The 23,177-nt window shown below is 22.2% G+C and overlaps 1 protein-coding gene across 1 annotated transcript in view; it reads right to left on the bottom strand.

Annotated features, from left to right (window-relative positions):
* The window catches only part of LOC129615719 (UDP-N-acetylglucosamine--peptide N-acetylglucosaminyltransferase 110 kDa subunit-like), a 125,232-nt gene extending 102,560 nt beyond the window's left edge, over positions 1 to 22,672 (bottom strand). The window contains exon 1 of the mRNA XM_055531085.1: positions 22,513 to 22,672. Coding sequence (XP_055387060.1) covers positions 22,513 to 22,672 — 160 coding nt within the window. The remainder of the gene's footprint in view (positions 1 to 22,512) is intronic.
* Positions 22,673 to 23,177: the final 505 nt, after the last annotated feature.

Below are 23,177 nucleotides of genomic sequence, written 5' to 3'. Positions count from 1 at the left end.
AAATTGTTTAAATACCATATTACAATTGTCGACAAACGTATGTGTATATACGACAGACGTATGTGTATGAGTGGAATGAAGAGTGACGAGTAACGCAAATTGTAAAACCGGATTCCAACGAAATTAAAAAAAATAACATAATAAATCAAAACCAAATTTATATAGCGTATACATATGTACATATGTATATGCGTTATATATATATATATATATGTATGTGTATATATATGCGATATATATATATGTATACGTATATATATAAGAAAAAAAAATGACTTGATTTTTATTTTTCTCAACATTTGATTTTATATTATTATTTTCTTTTGCATATTAACAAAAAAAAAAAAATAAAAAAAAAAAAGGAAATATACCGATGATGTGGAAAATTCAATTTAGATTTTAAAAGAAAGTTGATGGAAAAAAAAATATATAGAAAAAAGATAATTGCGGAAAAAGGATGAAATTTGAATTTAATTTTACACAGCTTTTACTTTTGTTATGGTAAACCTTGATAAAAGGATGTTCTTCAGAAAAAAAAAATAAGAGATTAAAAAATTTGACAATTTAAAGATTATTTTTGAAGTTAACGTTCTCTTTTTTTCTTTTCTTTTTTCATTTTTGGGGTTTGATTTCAAGAAAATTAATTAATTTTTTATAAAAAATTTTCTTATATAATTACATACAAATATACAAGAAAAAAATGTAAAATCTGTATGTAAAATTTATTAAGGAATTAAAAAATTAATTTGATAAATTAAATTTTTAAGCAATATACAAAAAAAAAAAAACATTTTTTTACTTCCTACAATACAAAGAATTTCGTAATAAGAGATTGTACTTATAGGGAGAGTTCTCATTTTTTGATTTTTGAAAAATTCTTACACTGTTGCATTTTTCAAAAGAAAATTCTAAATAATTTGATACACTTAAGAAATTATAATTATATTTTTCAATTCTTTTTCCTAATCAATTCCTAATATTTTTGAATTAATTTGGTTATTTTAAATTATTTTTAATCGATTTGGACCTTTATATACTGTATAATTTTATCAAATAATAATATTTAAATAAGTGTTACCTAAATAACCTAATTAAGTGTTACCTATGGTGATACCTGAATTTTTTCTTACATTACCAAATATTTTACTGAACATTGTGAATTAAGCAATTATGATAGTAACGCAAAATTGTACAATTATTCTTTAAGTTGTAAGAAATTTCAGATTCCAAAATACGGTATAGGCGCAGCTTTGTTTTTATTGCAATTTAAGAATATTTACAAATATTTCAAATTTTTCATAAAACAACACGGCTCTAATCTCTTATTCGTTGCAAAACTCTAACAATACTAATATTTAATTTCAACATTTTCCAGTCAAAATTCAACAAGGAAAAAAAAATATTTAAACTTAAAAACCAAAAAAAAAAAGGTAAGAAATTAACAAAAGTATGATAAAGTTTTTATTGTACCAATGTGGCAAATATTAAAATAAAAGTATTAAAAACAAAATAAATGAAAACAGTTAAAAACTTTTTTATGGAGAAAGTGGAGAAAAAAAAGAGCAAATATAAAAAAATACAAAATATATTTACATATATATATATATATATAATATATACATATTATAAATAACTCACCATGAATATTAAAAGCTATATGAAATCTATATAAAAAAAGAAAATAACAGAAAAACTGAAGCAAAATAATTGAAATTGAAGTTAAAATGGGTAGCAAAATAAAAATTAAAAATATTTTCAATAAAATTCTCTATCTTTTCATATTTATTTACTTAAATTGTTTACAAAAAGAAAGAAAGAAGAATATTGCAATAATAAATTTCACTGAAAAGAAAATTTCCAATATCAATGAAACTTTAACACTTTGTATATTTTTCAAAACTTTTATGAAGAAAAAACAGCGCCGCGCTGTTATGGGTACCAACTAACTATGTATGTATATATAGCTTTAAAATAATTTTCTTGGTATAATCTTAAAATAATATATTGGAAGTTTTTCATTGTTTCCAATTTAAATATAAAAAAGTTTTAAAAAATTTGTTGTATTTAAAAAAAAAATATATAAAATATTTGAAAAAATAAAATTTTTAAAATCATGAAACCTTACGTTTTTATAAAATATAATTCAAAACTGTAAGTATTTATAACGTACGTGTATATAAAATAAAAATTGTTTGACATTTTTTATTATTCTCTATTTTTAGCCACCTTATTAATGGTTGCGTTCTGTACTATACGCTTCTAATTTTATAAAAATTTAGTACATTATTTCCATTAAATATGCAAAAACACTCCCATCTATCAGGATAAATGTTTGGAATTTTGCCTTTCTTCAATTAGAATTGCAGCTAGTTATTATTTACTTAAATTATAGTTGATTATATAAGTGTTTTTAAATATATTATTCTAACAGATTAAACTTCAAATATTTTTATTAACAACTTATGTAAAAGTCACTTACGCGACTATTAACAAGAAAGTAGCTCCAATCATATTGATTCGGCTGACATGGAAAATTATAACTAAACCACACAATATCGCATTTCACCCCAAAAAAAATATGAGTAATATTTTGCATAATAATCACCAATTTATGCTATATGGTCGCCAGTAAATGAAATTATAAAATTATACTCAATAAATTGTAATAATAAAATCAAGGATAAAACTGTTCCTAGTCTGTTCATGCAAATCTTCGCATAGACTTCTGTTACATATTTTGAAAGAAACTATTCAATTAATTTAAAACTCAAACGCAGGAAAAGAATATAAGGTATATCTGGTGTGAATATAATTCTAAATCTTTTCGATGACTGCCTTGAAATTAAATGGAATGACTCGGCAATGCAAAAATACGATATATAAATATAAATAATACTGTATAGTCAAATCGTAATTAATAATACTGTATAATCGTTAAGAAATTTTTAAAATTGAATCATTAAAATCGTAATTAAATTTTTAAGTATCTTATATTTTGTATTTTTAAAGAAATTGTTAAATTTTTATTGAAATGTTTATTTAACAGCTTTATCAGATTTTAAAAATAAAATTATACTTTTAAAAAAATGGTTTTTTGCTGTCGAACTACATATGACGCAAATTTTAATGTTTGTACATAAATTGTAGTTATTTTTATTGCACAAATTTATTGTGTTATTTCAAAAATTAAAATGTGATAATTTCTAACACGCCTTTGGCACATTTTCTTTTTATAAATTATAAAATTTTACCTTTACAATATTTTATAATTGCGTCATTTTAATACTTTATCAATTCTCTAACCAATTTTCCTTTATACTTTCATTACATTTATTTATATTTTAAGATATTAATCTAGTTAAATTTTGGCGTAATTTATTTACTTCTATAGGTTACTCGTATTATAATTGTTTTAACAATATATGTAGTATATGTGCATTATTTTATGCAACAATTGCAAAATATGCATTAAAATTACACGAATAATGTCGGTATCAAATATAACTTGAGTATAAAATATTTTAATTGTGTAAATACATATACAATATTGCAATCATTTCAATTCTTATATTTCTTAATATAGATATTGTTATGTGTATATAGGTATATATGTGTAGAAATGTGTAAATATATTCGAATACAATATAGTGTATGTATATATCATAGAAACTACATTAGAACAGTTTTTGTTATCATTAAATATTTACTATTCTGCATTATTATTTGATTATTATTTGCAATGTATACTAAAAACCACTTGTATATTTTATAGTGCAAATTTTTATAACAACTGTACTCTCTTTTTGACATTTATGCTATTAAATGTACAAACAGTAAATTCATAATGAACTCGAATTGAAACAGCGCGACTAAATCGTTTCTTTCAAATTTTCTTTGAGAAATTGATTCGCGCTTTTTATATATTCAAAAAATTATGTTAATTAATTAATTGTTTTAAAATGGCTGCAAGCTACAAGAAAAATTTTGAAGTTCATGGTTCTTTAAGGTCCAAGAGTAAAATAGATATAGTGTCTTTAGTTTCATCCACATTCTCCACAAATCTAATTTCATCCACAAATCTAATTTAAATTTAGAATTTCCGAAATAAAAATTTACTTTTTTCAAAATCATTCCCTTTTCCACAACAACATTATTAATGCCTTCTCGGAAATGCCCCTTTAATATTTTTTTTAAATATATAATTTCCTTACAATACTCGTAACACATATGCTTCCTATATTATTTTAAGTATAATACCAGCTTATAACATATAAAATGACATTAATATATATATAAAATAATATTTATATTCAACACTGAATTAATTAATTAATTATAAAGAACTTAAAATATGTACATAAATAATATGTATTGTAAGCATATTAAATATATATACATACTTGAACATAAATTGACATGAGATATACATATGCATAAATAATATTTGATTTAAAATTCAGTAAAGAAAATATTATAAAATAAGAAAATTATTATGACAAGTGGAAAATCATCATAAATTATCATAAAATATTCAAAGAAAAAATAAATTGAAAACGATTTATTTTATTGTTTCTTTATACTTTATATTTGATCGTTTTGTTAAATATATATATATATATATATATATATATATATATATGTACACAATAAATTGGGTATATACAAATATATACGAAAGTACATGCATATAAAACCAATTATATTACTTGTATATTTATGTAAATAATTATTTGAACTTTGTGTATAAGTTATAATAATTTTTTTATTAGATTATTGAATAATAATGTATAATACTAATTGATTGGCATATACAATATTCATGTAATTATATATATTTATATTAATTTGCTTATATACCTAGTTACGTAAAAAAAAAAAAATCAAATATAAGAAAAAAATTGCATATCTTTTGGGGTAAAATTTTATTATTTTCGTATTCTCAAAATGTAATTATCTAATTGAATTTTCTCTACACGAAATTTTTATACAATTTCAATTAGAGTAAATTAATTTTTATTGAAAATTTTCAATTTCACAAATTTTAAAATTTATGGGTTTGAAAGTTTTAAAATTTATGACAATAACAAACAATTCAATTAAAAGATTTTTTTTGGAAAAATAAAGTTCGAGTTTTTTTCGATTTTATTGTAACAAAAAATACAATAAAAATATAAATGACTCAATTTTGAAATAAAATAGAATTTTCTTGTAATTTTTGAATATACTAAGAAAATTGAGAAAATATTTTTAATTACATTATGAACAGAATAGAATTGAAAAATTATTAGTGATCTACTTTTTATGTAGTAAATGCTACAATTTAAGAGCAAAAAGAGGAAAATGAGCTTATTATAATAAATACTCTGTTATGTTTCAAAATTTTTCCCAATAAATTGAAATTTATGAAGAAAATACTTCTGAAGTAATAAGAATTAAATTTTCTTTTATAAGTGTGTAAATTCGAATGTATTCCGGTTGTTTTTTACTATGAAAAGAATAATTGCCGCTTGAATGGTTACTGCTATTAAATACAATATTTCAATTGGAAAATTTTATAAAATATTTAATAAATTTAATAAAATTTTTGAAAAAAAAAAATATCAAAACTCTCATTTAATTTAAAATATTTTTCTATCGAATTCAATCATTTACTCCACACGAAACTATGATTTTACTCGACAAAAATTAATAAATTACATAAAATTTTATAATTTTATAAATTTTTATAAAATTTAATTTTTTCGAAAATCACATATCCAATTACATATTTAATTAAAAATCAAAATTTGTTTTGAATAGTATAATCAATGGCATAAACATACACACGAGATATACAAATTTTTCCTATATTTTAAAAATATTAATAAAATTTTTAAATAGGAAAATTTATTAAGCAATAAAAATAAATTTTTTATTATTTAAAGAGAAAAAAAAAATACATATAAAATGCTTATACCCTCTAACATTTTCAAAATAAACTATGTTCAATATCATTGAACTGTGTCAAATTTTATAATCGAATTAGAGAAATTCTATTTTTAGTACTTAATAATTATTAACTTGTTAAATGCTTATGTATAATTTTTTATGAACTTATTTTTTTTCGAAAATAAAAATTATATTACATAATTTTTTTTATTTTAAAATAATAAAAATAATTTACTTCAAAAACAGCAATATTAAAATTAAGTTTAAAGTTCATAAATTTAAAAATAAAATTTTTTTCAAATAAATTGAGTGGAAAATTATAATAGTTCTTAAATATAACTATCAGATTTATAGTTTTTCAGAAGTATGATTTCAAAAACAAAGAGTTAATAAAAGACTTGGCAGATACTACTAATGTAATAATTTGTACTAAATTTTCTTTAAATTATCTACAGGCGCTTTTCAAACGACTTATTTTAAAAGATTTCCCTGTTTAATAATTTGAATTCGATCGAACAAGAGGTTCTAATAGGTATGTCATCTACAGCTCAAATTTTGTGTAAAGAAGAATTTAATAAAGTCCTTGTATTTGATAAATTCCAATAACAACAATTGTAACAACAATGTAAACATAATATATCAGAAACTATTAAGGTTTCTGTGTTCAAATTATCTTTAAATGAATTTGGTATATAAAATGATCTTACAAAATAATTTAATCAAATCCAATGAGAACCATTCAAACATTTCTTCCCGGACAAATTTTAAACGATAAAATTCAGCGCAATAGAATTCTAAATAGAATATTAACATTTCCGCCATTCTACTAAATAGAATTATTATATCATATTTAAAAAAATATTTTATCTATAAAACTCTTATGAATATCAAAAACCTAAGTCTTTCTTCTTTTCTCTTCAATGTAACTTAAAATTTAATTTTTATAAATCAAATTTCAAATAATTCCCACTAACTAACAATTACATTTTTCGTTTAGAAAATTTAAATGAAATTCATATAAGACTTCCTTACATAAAGTCGTATATATATTTACAAAAATCTATGCAATTTAACTAAAAAAAAAAACAGAAAAGAAAATTCATTTGCAATAAAAATTCATGAACATGTCGAATTTAATACTTTTAATTCATGTTATACAAATGTTATTGGTTTACCGACGTCATTGTATATTTTCTATTTTACTACTTATTCAAATAGAAATCCTAATAGAAATCTTTCGAACTACAAACGCAAATTCGAAACTAAGTTCATATATAAAAAATATATTTATACTAATAATATGTAAGAAGCTTAGTGCTACTAAGAATGGCATAGGATGTTATTAAAACTATTAAAAAAAAAAAACCAAAAAAAAAAACTTGAAAAGAAAAAGTAATAAAATTAAATTTCTTAAAAAATATCTCTCATATCCTTTATAACAAAATGAAGAAGAAAATAACAAAAAAGAAAAATAAAAAAGCAAAATTTTTTTTTCAAACCTCAAGGACCACAAATAGTTATAAAGATTAGTTGTGAAAAATATAAAGTCCTTTTTTCATTTCATTTTCTTTTCTTTTCATTTTTTTTTTTTTTGTATTTTATTTGCAGTACATTCATAAGTATAATATACAAAAAAAAAAAGTTATAAGTATGAAATTTTGTACCGAATTCATGAGTTTGAATATATGGAAAACTTTAAAAAAAAAAAAAAATAAATTACAAAATTTTTTGTTCCTTATTCTCCTTTTTTTCCATTTTGCAATTCCCTCCCCAGCCCCAGCAAATGCCAAGACGAGACAAATTGAACAAATTTTATTATATTATAGTAAAAATTTTAGGGTATATATATATTGTATGTTTGTTTGAATATTGTGAGCTTGAATTTATACATAACATTTATGCAAGTAAAATATTAGAGAAAAATAATTTCCACTTAAAAAACATACAAAAAATAAAAATAAAATTAAGTCTATATGAAATGGAAACAGGAAACCGGAAACTAACCAAGCATTTATTGTTATTAGACAAAATCAAATTAGGAAATTATTATGTAACTAGATTTGTGTTTCCTTTTTTTTTTACATTTTTTTTACAAATTTTTTTGTGTTTTATTTTTATTTTGTTGATGGCTTGTTGATAACTGAATTAGTAGGGAATTTAATAAAAAAAAAAATTAGGAAAAAGAAATTTATGATTCAGAAACAAATAAAAAATTTGTAATTTTAGTGCAAAGAAAATTTGAGCTTAAAAATTATTTACTCATCCACCTAGGTTCCGTTCTTTAGTTTTCACCATTATTAAATATCAAAATTTCAAAAATTAAAAATTATCCTTATCTATTTTTTTCTTGTAGGCTCCTCACCTATCTAGTAAACCCAAAGACGCCAGAAACTGGTTCATGGTATATAAAAGAATTTTTTTTTTTTCTTGTATGTAATTTATAAATTTGGCCATACAAAAGTTGATAATCACTTTAATATTTTTATTAAAAACCTTACTCAATAAATCTCTAATGTAGTCAAAATCCGACAATGTCATTTAAAAGTTTTAGTCAAATTATTTTATTTTAATAATAAATTTTTTTTTTTTTCTACCAAACAAATCTATAGTTAAAAAGCAGCGACATTTGATATTATTTACTGCAAGTAAAATAAACGCCATTAAAAAAAATAATCCAAGTTTTTTGAAAAGAAGGGAAAGAAAAAACAAAAAGAAAACTTTTTTTCTTTTGTTACTGCGAAAACCTAAATTGAACCTCTTTAACAGATATTTGGTTTGTTACCTTTTGCGATATGAATTTTTTTTTCTAATTTTTCTTTTTGTTTTCTCATTTTAACATTTTCTTTGAAAACTTTATTTCTCTTTCTTACGTACATACTTTTCTTTCCCGTTTTCCCAAAAGGAAAATTTTATATAAAGAAAATTTGAATTCAAAGTTTTATTTCGGTGAATAAAATTTTGTAATTTTTACCAAATTAAATTTTACACATCACATCTTGTTAAAAATTACTTTTAGTTTATAAGAAATTACGTAAAATAATTTTATTTTGCTTATCGAATTTTACGTTTTGGTTGATTATCTTATTTTTATTTAATTTGAAAATTTATTTAAATACTTTTTGAAAATTTGACAAAAAAATTGAATGCAAAAAGAATTTATTTTAAGTATATTTTAAATGTAACGGAATTCAATATTTCATTACATTAATAATGAGAATAGCAAAAAATATTCTATAATTTCCTTCAAACCAGAGGAAAATATTTTGAAGAGCTTAAAAGTTTTTCATATAATTTGCTCTCTAACAGAAGTTGCCCACTCTGTATGTATATGTATTTCTACAAAGTAGAATCTGAAAATTTAAAATATTAGATTTGTGTTATAAATACAATATTTCAAATTCTAGTTTATTAATTGTAAGAAATTTCTATAATAATTTATGGCAGTAATTATTACGATATTGCTACGAAGTATTAATGAATTTTAAGAGAAAAATCGGTAGGAATAACGTCAATGTAAACATTTTGAGAGAAATAACATTAATTAGTACTTCTTGAGCAGAGTAATTAGTACTTCTACTACATTCGAGTAATATGAGAAGTGTCCGGTTTCGAGTTTAAGCGATATACACTGTTTCACAATAAAAATAATTTTGTTTCTTTGACTAATTTCTATTTATTTATAATATTGAAATTTTAGAAATTATTGTTGTAAGCGAAAAATTTATGACACTAAAATTTATGTCAACTGTATAAATATAGATTAATATTTCAAAAGTAAATATTTTATTAATTATATAATAACAACAGTATAACAAATTTTATATTCATAAAATATATAAAATTTTTTCAAACCACATTAACACGCATATAAAATTAATTTATATTATACATTTATGTATACATATTAAAGTACTTTCAAAAGAATATTATCCTTTTTTGAATTATAAATTCAGAATTTCCAATACGTACATACAAGTTTTCAAATTATCTACATACATGTAATAGATAAATTCATAATTGCATATATTTTAATACATTCAAGTACAAAATTATTTTCATGCTCTTAATATACATATTATAATAAAAGAGCATATAAAATTTATTAGGAGACAATGAAATGGAAAATTTCAATTTTTTTCTCTATAATATTATACCTAAAATTATAATTTTGTTAAAAATTATATATATTTAAATATATATTAGTAAAATATAATTTTATTTTAATAAAAATTGATGAAAATTAATTTTAACACGTACGTAGAATATATTATTACTGGTCTTATACATGAAAATTAAATTACAGGTGAGCAATAAGGACAAGTAAATTATAACACGCATAACTATGTGTATAAATTACAATATACTGTTATATTACTTTTCAAACTATAAAATATTAATAATAATTTGTGCTTGCGTGTATGTATGTATGCATTTAATAATAAATTTATTATGGAAAATTTAATTTTTCTTTTAATGCAATTTTAATTGGATATTTTTAATAATTTTAAAATAAAAATTTTATAATAAAAAATATTTTAAACTTTTTCGAAAAAATTATGTTTGCATTTTTGAACTATTTTTATTTATAAAAAATTATTAAATTTATTTAAAGTGGTAATCCTGTTTAAATTTATATACGTATTTATATATTAGTATTAAAGTTTGTGTTTATTATTATAATTATGTTAGTTAAGTTTTTACATATGGCGCTGTTAAATTATACATGATATGCAATATAGATAGTATAATAAAAGCGTAATAAAATCTTTAAATAAAATCTTATTACAGTTTTAAATTTTGATTGCGCTTTTATTGTTTTAATGCGTAAAACAAAATAAATGACAAATTAAAAAAAAATTGTAAAAAAAATTTTTATTATGTCATTTTGATTTCAATTTATATTTAATGAATTTATATTGAATTTATTTGTAAAAAGTTCATTAGTTTTGAAGAACAAACTGTCTAAGTCGAAACTCAAAATTTTAATTTAATTTTCAGAAACCAATTGTTTTTTTTTTATTCATTACTATAATACCCTCGCAATTGGCTAATAGACTAATAGAATTTAGACAAAATAGGAATAGAGCTATGGAGATTTCGAATTTGTAATAAAAATAATTGCATTAACTTCAAATTGTTAATGCTATTTCCAATTGAAAAAAAAAAATTAAATTATATAAAATTTATCTTCAATACCCTATTCAAAATTAAAAATTTAAAAATTTAACCTATAACACAATTATTTAAGAAAAAGTTAATGCAAAAATAAAAAAATTTTCTTTCAAATATTTATAAGAATTTTTAAAAAATTTTTACGAAATTTAAGAATTTCAAAAAAATTTTAACCTTTAATTCTTTAAAATCTTGTAAAACCAATCGTTTTAACTGAGTTACAAAATTAAACACGTGCATATATTTGTATATGTGTATACAAGAATATATAGAATATAATTTTTTGAAGTTCTTATTTTTCCTTTAAAAATAAAGTTATTTTAAAAAATAAAACATAAAATAATCATTGAATTTCCTTTTAAATCGGTTAATAATTAATTTTCTTTTATCTTTATTTCATACTGGTACGAGTATATACGAAAAAAAAATACAACCAAAAATTTTCTGATTATAGATGAATTCTTTTGTAAACACCATGGCATCATTACCTACATTAGCCGATGTTGTTTTACAAATATTTGAAAAGTAACAAGTGCAGATACTAAGACATGTAATGAATGAAAATTAATATTTTAATGTTAATTTATTGATTTTAATATTAGTAATTTATTCTACTTGACTCCAGTAAATATTCATAAAACTCCAATGCCCGTTAAAAATTGATGTTGTTCAAATAACAACTCTGAACTTTTTACTTACGACTTGAATCTTAATAATGGTTACCACATGTCTGAACTTGAACTTAATAATAACTACCACAAAAGAATAAAATTATTGTAGCAAATTAAATAGTACATGACTCTCAAACTTTAATACTATCCCCGTATACGTACTTAAACGTTATAAAATTATAATTAAAAATTTCCGACTATTAACAATTATTTTCAAATTTATTCCTAGGCGAAAAAAATTCGATATAATGTACGAGTATCTGAAGAAACAAAAGCCAAAAAAAAAAATACTTAAAAATCCTTACTTTTAGGATATTTATAAAGTATTTACAAAATGAATTCTTATATTGGAATTCATTTTATACTTTTGTATTTGCGAAAATCAAAAACATTTTTAACCCCAGCAATTCATTCTTACATGAAAATTAAAATATTTTTCAAAGTTTTTTGTTTTTTTTTAAGAAGTTACTGAAAATTTAAAAATGTAAATTTTTCTAAGGTGAAAATAATAAAGATAAACCTAATATTTTTCATTGTTATAATGTACATAATATACATACAAATATACACAAATAATATACATACATGTATATTACAGAAATAAGTTTGTAAAGTTAATGTGGGAAAATGAGGAGGAAGAGAAGAAAACCTCAATATTTTTCTTTTAAAATTTCAACAACAAAATAAACAATTTTGTGATAAACAATTTTTTTTTAATACCAAAATTATACGAAAGGGTTTGTTTTTTTTTTCTTGTGGAAAATTAAAAAAAAAAAACTTTTAAAATCATTAAAAAATTATAATTGTATACTTGTTTTCAGAGAATTAGAATCATACACGGTTAGTCAAGAATGTAAGTATATGGCATGAATGTTAACTAACAAGATGAGAGCGTGAACGATAAAAGTAACGTCGAATAAAGCTTCCATAATTCGAATTACATACTCTATCAAAATATCATAAATTAATTCGAAATACAAAACATCCAAATATAAAGAGCGCAATTGAAATTATTGGAAGATTAAAACAACAACAATTTCGATAAACGGAATTTAAAATTATTTAGGAGATGCAAGTTGGAAGAGTGTAACTTCAATTTTGAAAACAAAATTTAAAAAATGTATAAACTGCTGTTTGGATACTATGTGAAATAATCAATTGGGGTTATTCTAATAAGCCAATCAGCTAAGAACTATTTTTATCTTGTTTGCAGAAGTCCTTGCTCTGAAGCATAGTAAAATAACAATTTTATGCTAAATAATATGTGAAAATAACAAAAATTTACTCGTTGATTAAAGATATATGCAACTACATACATACATCCTTTAATATTTTTGATTTTGAACTATAATATATTGAGTATAAACAAAACTCTGCCATAATTGAATGTATCCGCAATATCATCCCTATAATAAAAGTAAAATAACAACAATCTGTAAGAAATACCAAGAATAAGAAAAATTTGAAGAAGGAAAACATTTGAACAAAAAAAAGGAAAACAGGAATATTTAATTATTTTTGCTATACAAATATCGACTGATACCTGTACAGGGAAAAATTTTCATTATACGAAATAATTAAAACAAATACAATAATTTTTAGAATATAGTAAACAAAATACAAACATTTACATATATAATTACTATAGTTTATAAGTAGGTGAGGTACTGTTATTTCTTTGTAAGATTAAAATTCTAGATATAAAATATATTAAAACAGACGTTTCTATATACACTCTTTAAAATATAATCTCTAGAGTTTATAAAAAGGATTAATAATAATCCTTTATTGTTATATTAGTATTATTAGAGTAGACAAAATTAAAAAAATTAAAATATAAAAAACAATAGAATTTTTTCAATTGTTTTTCTTGTTTAGCGCAAAACAGAAAAAATAATAGTTTTTAAACGATTACAAACTAATGAATAATTTTTATTTTTTAGAATTTTCTTACAATTATAATATTATTATTTATTACTTAATTGTGTGTACTTGTTTTAAGTACTCAATTATTATTCAAATATTAATTAGCTTGAATTATAAATATAAAACTTTTTAATAGTACAATAAAAATTTTTATGACGTGTTTCTAAGTGTTTCTATTCGAACACGTAATTAAAAATATTTAATTATACATGTTCTAATAATGTTTTATTACTATAGTATTAGAAATTCAATATCTTTATAATGTAAAAATTAAATATCCGGCAAAATATTTCTATCGGTGCATCATCTTTGCTCTAGGTATTATACCCAAATACCTAGGGCAAAGATGGTGTTTAAGAAATTTACTGACTGTACAGGAGAAACAAGCCAATGACTAGGAGATTGCGTTCTTTTAATTTTAAATATTTACTTTTCTTCTTCTGTGTTTTGTTTTGAAAAAGCAAAATTTTAGAAATTATAGGAATGTAAATGTTTCGTAAAAAGGTAATTCATTTTCTTCTGGATTCGGTCTTGTTTATTTGCTTACAAATAATCATATTTTTCTTCTTCTGATAAATAATGGTAATACCGCTTAGTAATTGATAATCGATTATTGTAACAAAATACTGTTTATATTTATATTTATGACGTGATATCGAAATACTCAATCTAAGCTATCGTGTAATATATATATGTTATACATATATAAAGCTGTTAAATTATTTTCTTTGCATATCATACATTGAATTTTTGTAAATATACATGCATAAATATTGAATTTAAGAACTTGTTTTTGAAACAATATAATTAAATCTCTTTCTCTCACTGTTTCTCTCTCTCTCTCTCTGTAACTGGTAAGCTATATATGAATCATTAATTTCAATTTTAAGTAATTTCATGAGTTAACAATAATTGTTGTAAACCTTTGAGCTTAAGGTGTTAACAGTACATTATATTTTTATATAATGTACTAACATAACACTACAATAAGCTAAGCTAACATTTTTTTTCAACATTTTAAACAAAAAATGTTAGCTTAGCTTATGTTAGCTTTTTTTTCTGAAATTAATGAGAAATATTTTGAAATTTAAAAAAAAAAAAAATATTAAATTTCACCATATATGTATTTGTTTACAATTATTAATTGTTATCAGAAATAATTTTATAAAAAAAAAACAGACATAAACAGCGTGCGCCGGAATTTTTATTATTACATTTAATGTTATATTTTTTTGCTGATGAGAAAAAACTAATCACATGATAACAGAAATTACACAGTCATTTAAATATTTTAATTGCTTGTATTTTTATAATTAATATTTTATGAATATATATATTTTCAATTTTTTGTAACATATTTTTATTACAGAATTAATCAATAATCTGTTATCAATGAATTATATATTTCAATATTAAATGAATATTTTTAAGGAATCATAAAAGTAAATAGAGTAATAGTAAACAAATAACTACGAGTTTATAATAAAAGTAATTATTAAAATCGTAATTAACTAAAACGAAAGTGTTAATCAAGGTCAGTCATTTAAAAAATGACATTGAAAATAATGTCTGATTTAGAAAATATTTGTGTTGTTTATTCATATAAGGTACACGTACTCCTTCTATTTTCTAGACAGTACGTGTATGCATGTTATTTTTAAAATATACCTATTTTTATTACATAAATTTTAAATTTTTTTTATTTGAACTCTACATTTTCATTTTGATATTCTGTACTGTAATTTATAGTCGATTGTATTTGTATTTGTAAATTTACCGTTCTGCTTATAACGTTGAGAAATCGTAGTTTGAGTTATGAATAGACATTGACCGAGTTTTGAGTTTTAAATAACTCGAAATATAATGCAGTTAAACATACAGAATTTTTACATATTATAATAGTAAATGCTTATAACAATTACTTACATTTGTAAATGCTACAACCCAATTTAGTTTGGATATGATTCGGACAACTTTTCGGGAATCTTCCACGCAACTTTAAAATTTATTTGACTATGTCTATGAAATTTTTTCGATTACAACATTTAAAATATGTATTGCAAAAATAAATATAATAATTGAACTATCATTTAGTAATTGATATTACACGAATCCTCATAGTATTCGCATTACAATTTCACAAATTTATTTAGCCATATATCAGAAAATATTTAGATGATTATACTTGAAATTTTGCGTAAACGAATATTAAAAAAAAAGTTAATACTGCATAAATTATTGCAACAGTCATACAACTTCACGAGTGTAGTAATAACAAAATTTCAAGGATAATTTATTTGTGCGGTAGCCAAAGAGCTGACACGATCAACTACTCGTATTCTCACTTTTATGTAAAATTTTATTTTGTTATTTTGTGGTTCAAAAACAAAAATGAAGTCCGACATTCAATTATTTTAATTGCTTGTAATTATATAACCTAGAACAACTCCTTATAATTACACTATTCGAGTATTAAATTTACTTACTTACTTTCAGTTATTTATATTTATAAATTTTTTCTACAAAGAATACAAGATATGAAGAACAACTTCTGATACATACCTGAAAATAAAAAAAAAATAATAAAAAAATTGTTAAAATTTTTGTCCTCAAGAATTTTATTTTATAATTTTTTAAGAAAATATTTTTTATTCTTGCCATTATCTATGTAGGTTTAGATTTTCATTCTCATCACTGTTTAATTTTTCAAAATTGAAATTTCAAACCGATTACATAATTCGGTTTAAATGAGTACTTAAATATATTGTTCAAGGGTAATTGTTTTCTAATTTTATTAAGTACGTAATAGTACGTTCCAGATACTGTTTAAGATTTTTAAAAACACCTGGTTATTGAGTTTATTTTCTTAATTACATAGGTAAAAGGTAGGTTAAATAAAAGCTAGACATACATACAAGTTTTAATTAAAATTTATTTTGAATTTTTGAAATTGGATATCATTACATTATAGGATACAAAATTATCAACATTCTTTATTAGAGTGAATATTTTTGTTTGTGAACCACTTTTGTGTGTTACTGAGTGCAGAGATCGAGAGAAATTGGGAAAGAAAACCTACAGAAATGAGAAAATGAATATTTTTTGCTAAATCTGGATCAGAGGATCAATTTTTTAGGAGAGTTAAGATGCTTGCTTCCTATATTTCTCAAAATTCTGTAAAAATCAAAACTAACAAATATTTTCTAATTTTAATAAAATAAAACTGTAAATTAATCTTGTTACCAAATATTAATAACTTTATTTAATTTTTTATTTCAACAAGTTCTTTACAACAAAAATATTTCAAGTACGTTTGTTTTTTAACAGTACAATATTTAGAATCTTATATCATTTATTATGTATAACAAAGATTGTGTTATTTCCAGATTCATCACATTTCTTAAAAATTTGTTCTGTTTTAAATATTAAAGGAGCTGTTGAGATACCATTAAACTTTAATATTACTAAAATTAAGCTTAATAATATAAAAATTTTAATCATATTTCTCATTTTTGTTTAGTTTATGCAACTGCTGACTTTGAATTAATTTAATTATGTATATCGCTCCAATTTGAAATTAATTTGTCAGAAAATTTATTAATAATTTTCACTAAAAGTATGATGTGTTTAATTGTTACTGCAAATTTTCCTTAGTTAAATAACTTCTAATCGGTTCCTCGGTTTAAATAAAATTAATTAAAATAACATTTGTTGGCCACAATTTATACAAATTTCAATACTCACACATATGATCTCTTTTACTACTGAAGGTTTGTTATCAATATTAACAATTCAGGAGAGAGGATTGAGAACGGAAAAAACAAAAAAAAATATTGTTTTTAATATTTTTGATCTGTAAAACAATGACTAATGATAATTATGATCGCTCAATAAGGCAAAATTATTAAAATTCAAAAGATCTCAAACCACAAAAAAAATTCTGAGCAAAACAATATTTCTTTTGAAAATTAAAATTTTTAACAAAATTTTGACGATACCACAGGGTGCGTTTTAAGAAGTACGATTTTTTCATTTTGTCATATATATTAAACTCTAATTTAATTGTCAAATTTTATGCACCTTGATTTTTACTATTCACATGATCAAATTTAGATTTTTGAAAAGAAAACATAAAAATTTTCTCGTTAGTAAGCGAAATCGTCATACTTGTTGAAAAAAATTTCTTTGATTTTTTTTTTCTGGATAAACTATTACATACCAAGATAGTTATTCTTTGAAAAAATATTTCAACTCGTTGGGTTACTAATCTAAAACTAATCTATTAACAATAAAATAGAGGAAGACACTAAAGTTGCAAAGTCTGTTGCAGACCAACAATAATTGGGTTTTTCTTAATCAAATTTTGTGACGCAAGCTATTGATTTCAACGAGAAGCAGCAATAAAATTTTCTTAATTCATCCTTAATTATCATAAAATGTTCTTACTGCTTCAATAACTTGTTGAATATTTTGGAAATTAAAATAAATAATAAAAAAATATATATTGCAAGCAAAATTAATTAAATAATAAATAAATAAACACCATAAGGCCCATTGAGAAATTTGACACCCGTTAATTCTACAACCTTTTCAAATTGCTGAACAATATTTTTTTTATTTTTAGTATACTAAAATAAAAACCGTTAAACCTGCAACTAGTAGACCATGACTGAGTGACATAAATGTAATACGAATGGATCTAATAAGAATTAGAGATGGAAAAGGTTTGCCACGGTGTGCAACCACATTTTTCAAAAAATCGGGGAGTCGACCAATCGTAGTTTAATCTTTTAGACGGTAATAAAAACATTTAATTCTATAATTCAAATCGTAAATACAATGGTAAAATAAAAACTTATAAATGTTAACAAGAATATGTAAATGTTTTGGAGAAAAAAGGGGTTAAAATTAAGATCATTATCGCAAGAAGTCGACAGAAGGTATCATAAACTTAAAATATATTAAATTGTATTCAAAAAAAAAATTAAAGGCATATTAGAATAATAGGAATACTTAAAAAAGACGATTATGAATAATGAGTAACACATAAATTAACAAAACCTGATGAATTGCAAGTTGAAATAAAAAATTTAATAAAGAAAAATGGGTCATACTTTATTTTGAGATATACATAATACACAAAAAAAAACGCGAACGGAAACAAAAAAATAAGGTAATGGAACATATTGGTTATTAAATCCATAAATAAACAAAATTGTAATAACAGACGGTTGGATTCAAATAAGAAGACCAAACCAAAAAAAAATTCAATATCAAAAATATCGAAAAAAGAGAGAAAGGAATTATAATTTCAGAGAAAATACTCAATATTGGAGTTCATGCTCTTTGTATTGTTCTTTTGAATAAAACATGAATTTATAAACCGAAGGCGTTATTTTGACGAATACAAGGGTATAGGGCTGTAGATTCTGGTAGGTTTCATACCTAAGAAAGAAGCATTACAATTTACATAAGAAAATGTCCGAATAAAAATACTATGTCACATTTCGAACATGAAATTTATTTCCAAAACATGCATAAGGAGGACATGCATATGGAGGCATCCTAGATCATATCTAAAGTCTCCAATCAATGAATAAAATTTACCATACTGAATAAATAATTGAAATAACTTATATATTAACATTTCAGATTTATCTTAAATTCACCCGTTAGTGTTCCAAACTTTATTCAAAACAACTCGATTAATTTATAATACATTTTATTCTCTCTTTCAAAAATTATACAAGATAAAATAAAGTTGGGTCAAACCAATGGTTTGTATTGTAGCACTTTTCCCAAGTGAAATTCTTTACAACAAGTGAAAATTCTGCTTTTAAATACAGTCTATGTATACCTATCACACTATTAAAATTATTTTCATTCATATACAAAACTCTTTCTAGGATTGCATATTTTTAGGATGAACGATTTATGCAGTCTTTGAAATAAAGCAAAAATTAATATAAAAAGGGGTTAACATAATGCTCGATTTTAAGGGTTAATTGTGTGAGTTAAGGAAAATAATTATATTTTTTAATGTCATGGAATTTACCGTTAGCTTTTTGCGTTTATAGAAATTTGAAAAAACGTCCGATTTCGGAAATATAAGGTGTCAAAAATTCAAATTTTACAAATTTCAAGGGGCGATAACATGTGAGGGGGTGGAGATGGAAAAAAATTTTTTTCTAACGAAATGAACTATTTATTAATGTCTAAAAGTCTCTAAAATTTCAAGCTTCTACAGGCTGGGATCTAGAAGAAAAACGACATCAAAAATTTGGAAAAAAAGGACTTTAGATAACGGTAAATTTGAGCGGCCATTTTATTTCTCTAAAGTTTAACTGTAGTATACCGCGCTAGGGAAAGCAAGCCGCTGCCTTTCTGCGTTTGCAAAATTTCAAAAATGCTTATGGTTTCATTGCAACAAATAGTTAAGAAAGGCCATTTTTAAGGTTTTGGGGGGTATAACTTCTAGAGGGGGGGAGATAGGTAAAAATTTTGTTCTACGGAAGTAAGTTTCTAGTAAAGATCTATGTACATATAAAATTTCAGCTTTCTATCTTCAAGGGTGTAGAAGTTTTGTAAACAAAAAAAGTATCCACGGACGGACGTGAGTGAAACGGACGGACGGACGGACAGAGTGAAACTAATAAGCACTTTTTTCAAAAAATTTTTTGGAAAAGTGCTAAAAATAACAAAATTCTTACTGTAATTTTCCTCTTTATATAAATTATTTTCTATAAATTTTTTATTTTAAAAAATTTTCATGGTAGGCCGATTCCAATTTTGATTTCTTTTTTCCCTTTTCACATTTCATTAATTCATTTCAAAACTGGAAAACTTAATTTAGATGGCGTCTAAATTTTCTTAATTTTCACAGATTCTTTTAATGTTTTTTTTTTCTCTCTTTTTTCATTCTGTTTCATGTTATGATTATTCAGTTAGTTTTACTAATAACATTTATTTTAGAGACTCCTTTGAGACTAAATTTTTATATGTATGTATGTGTTGTATATTTTTTTACTTTTATCATCCTTATACAGTCACTGAACTTGTTAAAAAAAATAATATTCTCAAAGTGTATATTTCACCATTTTCTTATTGCAATTTAAAGTGAAAATTTGAAGAAAAAAAAATTATCATTAAAAAAGTAAACTAATAAAATTAATTTTTATTAAAATAACAAATTTACTTTTTACTCATTCTCATAATCATTTTATATTGGACTGTATTCATGTAGTAAGTCTGATTACTAAAAGAGATTTTATACTGTTTCAGGTATTATCTGATACCATTTCAAAAAATCATATTGAATTTTTTGAAAAATAATAATTTTAATACAATTACAAAATAAAAACCTTTTAGAATAAAATTTCATGAACAAATTTTTTTCTAAAATTGAAAAACTTTAGAAATTTATCCGCATCGAAAAAAAAACGCTATACTTATTGGGTTAGTTTAAGATCTTGTTAAATTTCAAACAGTTTATAAACTAACAATTGATATTTTAAAACCAATTAATATTGAGATTTTTTATTGATAATTTTAATAAACAACAGCAATAACGACAATAAAAAATTTAATAGTATTAGATAATACGAACATTTTTAGCATCTGCCTAAACATACACATATATTATTAGTCTATATCTCTACACATCTAACTATCTATATGTATATAGAGAAAAAAAAAATTTGTTTTTCAATCATAACAATTTTTTTAGTTAGTACGAGCCAGTTTTTAAAACATGAATAAAAAAATAATACCGCATTGAATCTTGTTTTGAGCTCAACGACTTATTTGACACTTTATTTAACCCAAAGAGTTGCAATATAAGTACAAAATAAGCTAATCTTACAACAATATATACATGAATATATGTATGTTCACATACTTATAGAAATTTTAAGTTTGATTTGATTAATAAGCGAATCGTGTGCGCTTACATTGAAAGCGTGTTTGTATTTTTGAAATTTACATCACCTTTTTTTTTTTGCGAATTTTTCTTCAATTTCTTCAAGACCTGATACCTTTCATAGCCGGTTTTTATAAATGCTGCACATAATACAGTTGTACACGAATATAAACATAGCGAGTTTTTCTTGGAAATTAATTGCATTTACCGAGCTTTACATTTATTTGTGTAAAATTGCATGGAACGTTTATAAAAAGAAAAAAATAAATAATATTTTTAGCTGCTTTTAAGTGTGTTTTTATATGCTTGGCTGTATTTGTAAAACTATTAATTTAACTCTATTTCAGCACATTATCGTGACTCATTATAGGTTAGAACAGCTCTGACACCAAATTTTGGGGCATTCCGCACATTCTCCTATAAGTAACGGTCCATTTAGGAGTCCTATTCAATGAACTTTGTCATTTTAAAATTAAAATTAAACATAAATTTATTTCTTTCTCTGAACGGAATACTTCCGAGTTTGAATTCACGAATAATATTTATAGCTGTTATTAACCCTAAAAACATTTTATTTTCCAAAAAATAAAAATTCAAAAACAAAACAATTAAATATTAAAACTCATTTTAATTATTAAATCACATAATAACACTGTTTTTTTCCATAATTTCCAAATTCTTATTGTATAATGTCATAAAACTATAAATTGCATCTGATTTTCGAAATACTTGTATAGTATGGATACTAATATATGATATATGAACGGTAAAAATATTTATTAAATTTAATTTTATAGCATGCGTGTATTGTACTGAAAAACATAGGAAGAGTCATGCACCGGAATAACGTTGTTACATCCACTTTGACCTCTCCGTCTATTTAGTCTCTACATTTACCTTCTCTATCACGTGTTTTACAGATTCTTCTGGTTCTAAATATAGTTTTATTAATAATATCTTTGGGTGTGGTATTTATTAGGTTATTTGGTGTTTCTACATGTTCCAATTTTTTAATTGGTTTTTGAATTTCTTCACTTGATTCAAATGTTGCTTGCATTTCAACCGAATTAAATTTTATTAAAAATAAAATTAAATATAATAATACAAAAGTATTCATAATTTTTATCATTTCAATTTTGTTAAATTCAAATTATTAGAGTTTTTTATTTTCAAAACTTATTTGCATTTGAGTTGAAAATATTTTATTCGTGTTCAATAATATTTCCGATCAATTTCTGGATTGAAACTGATTTCATAAAACAAAGATAATTTTTTTTTAACAAAGATATTTGTATAATTGTTAAAATTGTATATATGTATGTAATTAAATTGTAATTATTATCTTAAATGATGACGTTATTTAAAGCTTGATAAATCTCTAATAAATGTTTTAACTGCGCTTTTAAAAATTTCTACAAATTATTTTATTGGAAACAAATTACGCCTGTAACCGCCTACTTATTATTCTCATTTTTTATACACAATAAACTTCATGTATAAAACTGAGATCAAAATCGATTCTCGTTCAGAAATTTGATTCATGTAATGTGCTAACATAAAAA

The sequence above is a fragment of the Condylostylus longicornis genome, unplaced genomic scaffold (assembly GCF_029603195.1).
Source record: "Condylostylus longicornis isolate FDR11 unplaced genomic scaffold, ASM2960319v2 ptg000145l, whole genome shotgun sequence".
NCBI classification, from domain to species: Eukaryota; Metazoa; Arthropoda; class Insecta; order Diptera; family Dolichopodidae; genus Condylostylus; species Condylostylus longicornis.
Note: the sequence above shows the minus strand (reverse complement) of the source record. Positions and strands in the feature narration are given on the sequence as shown.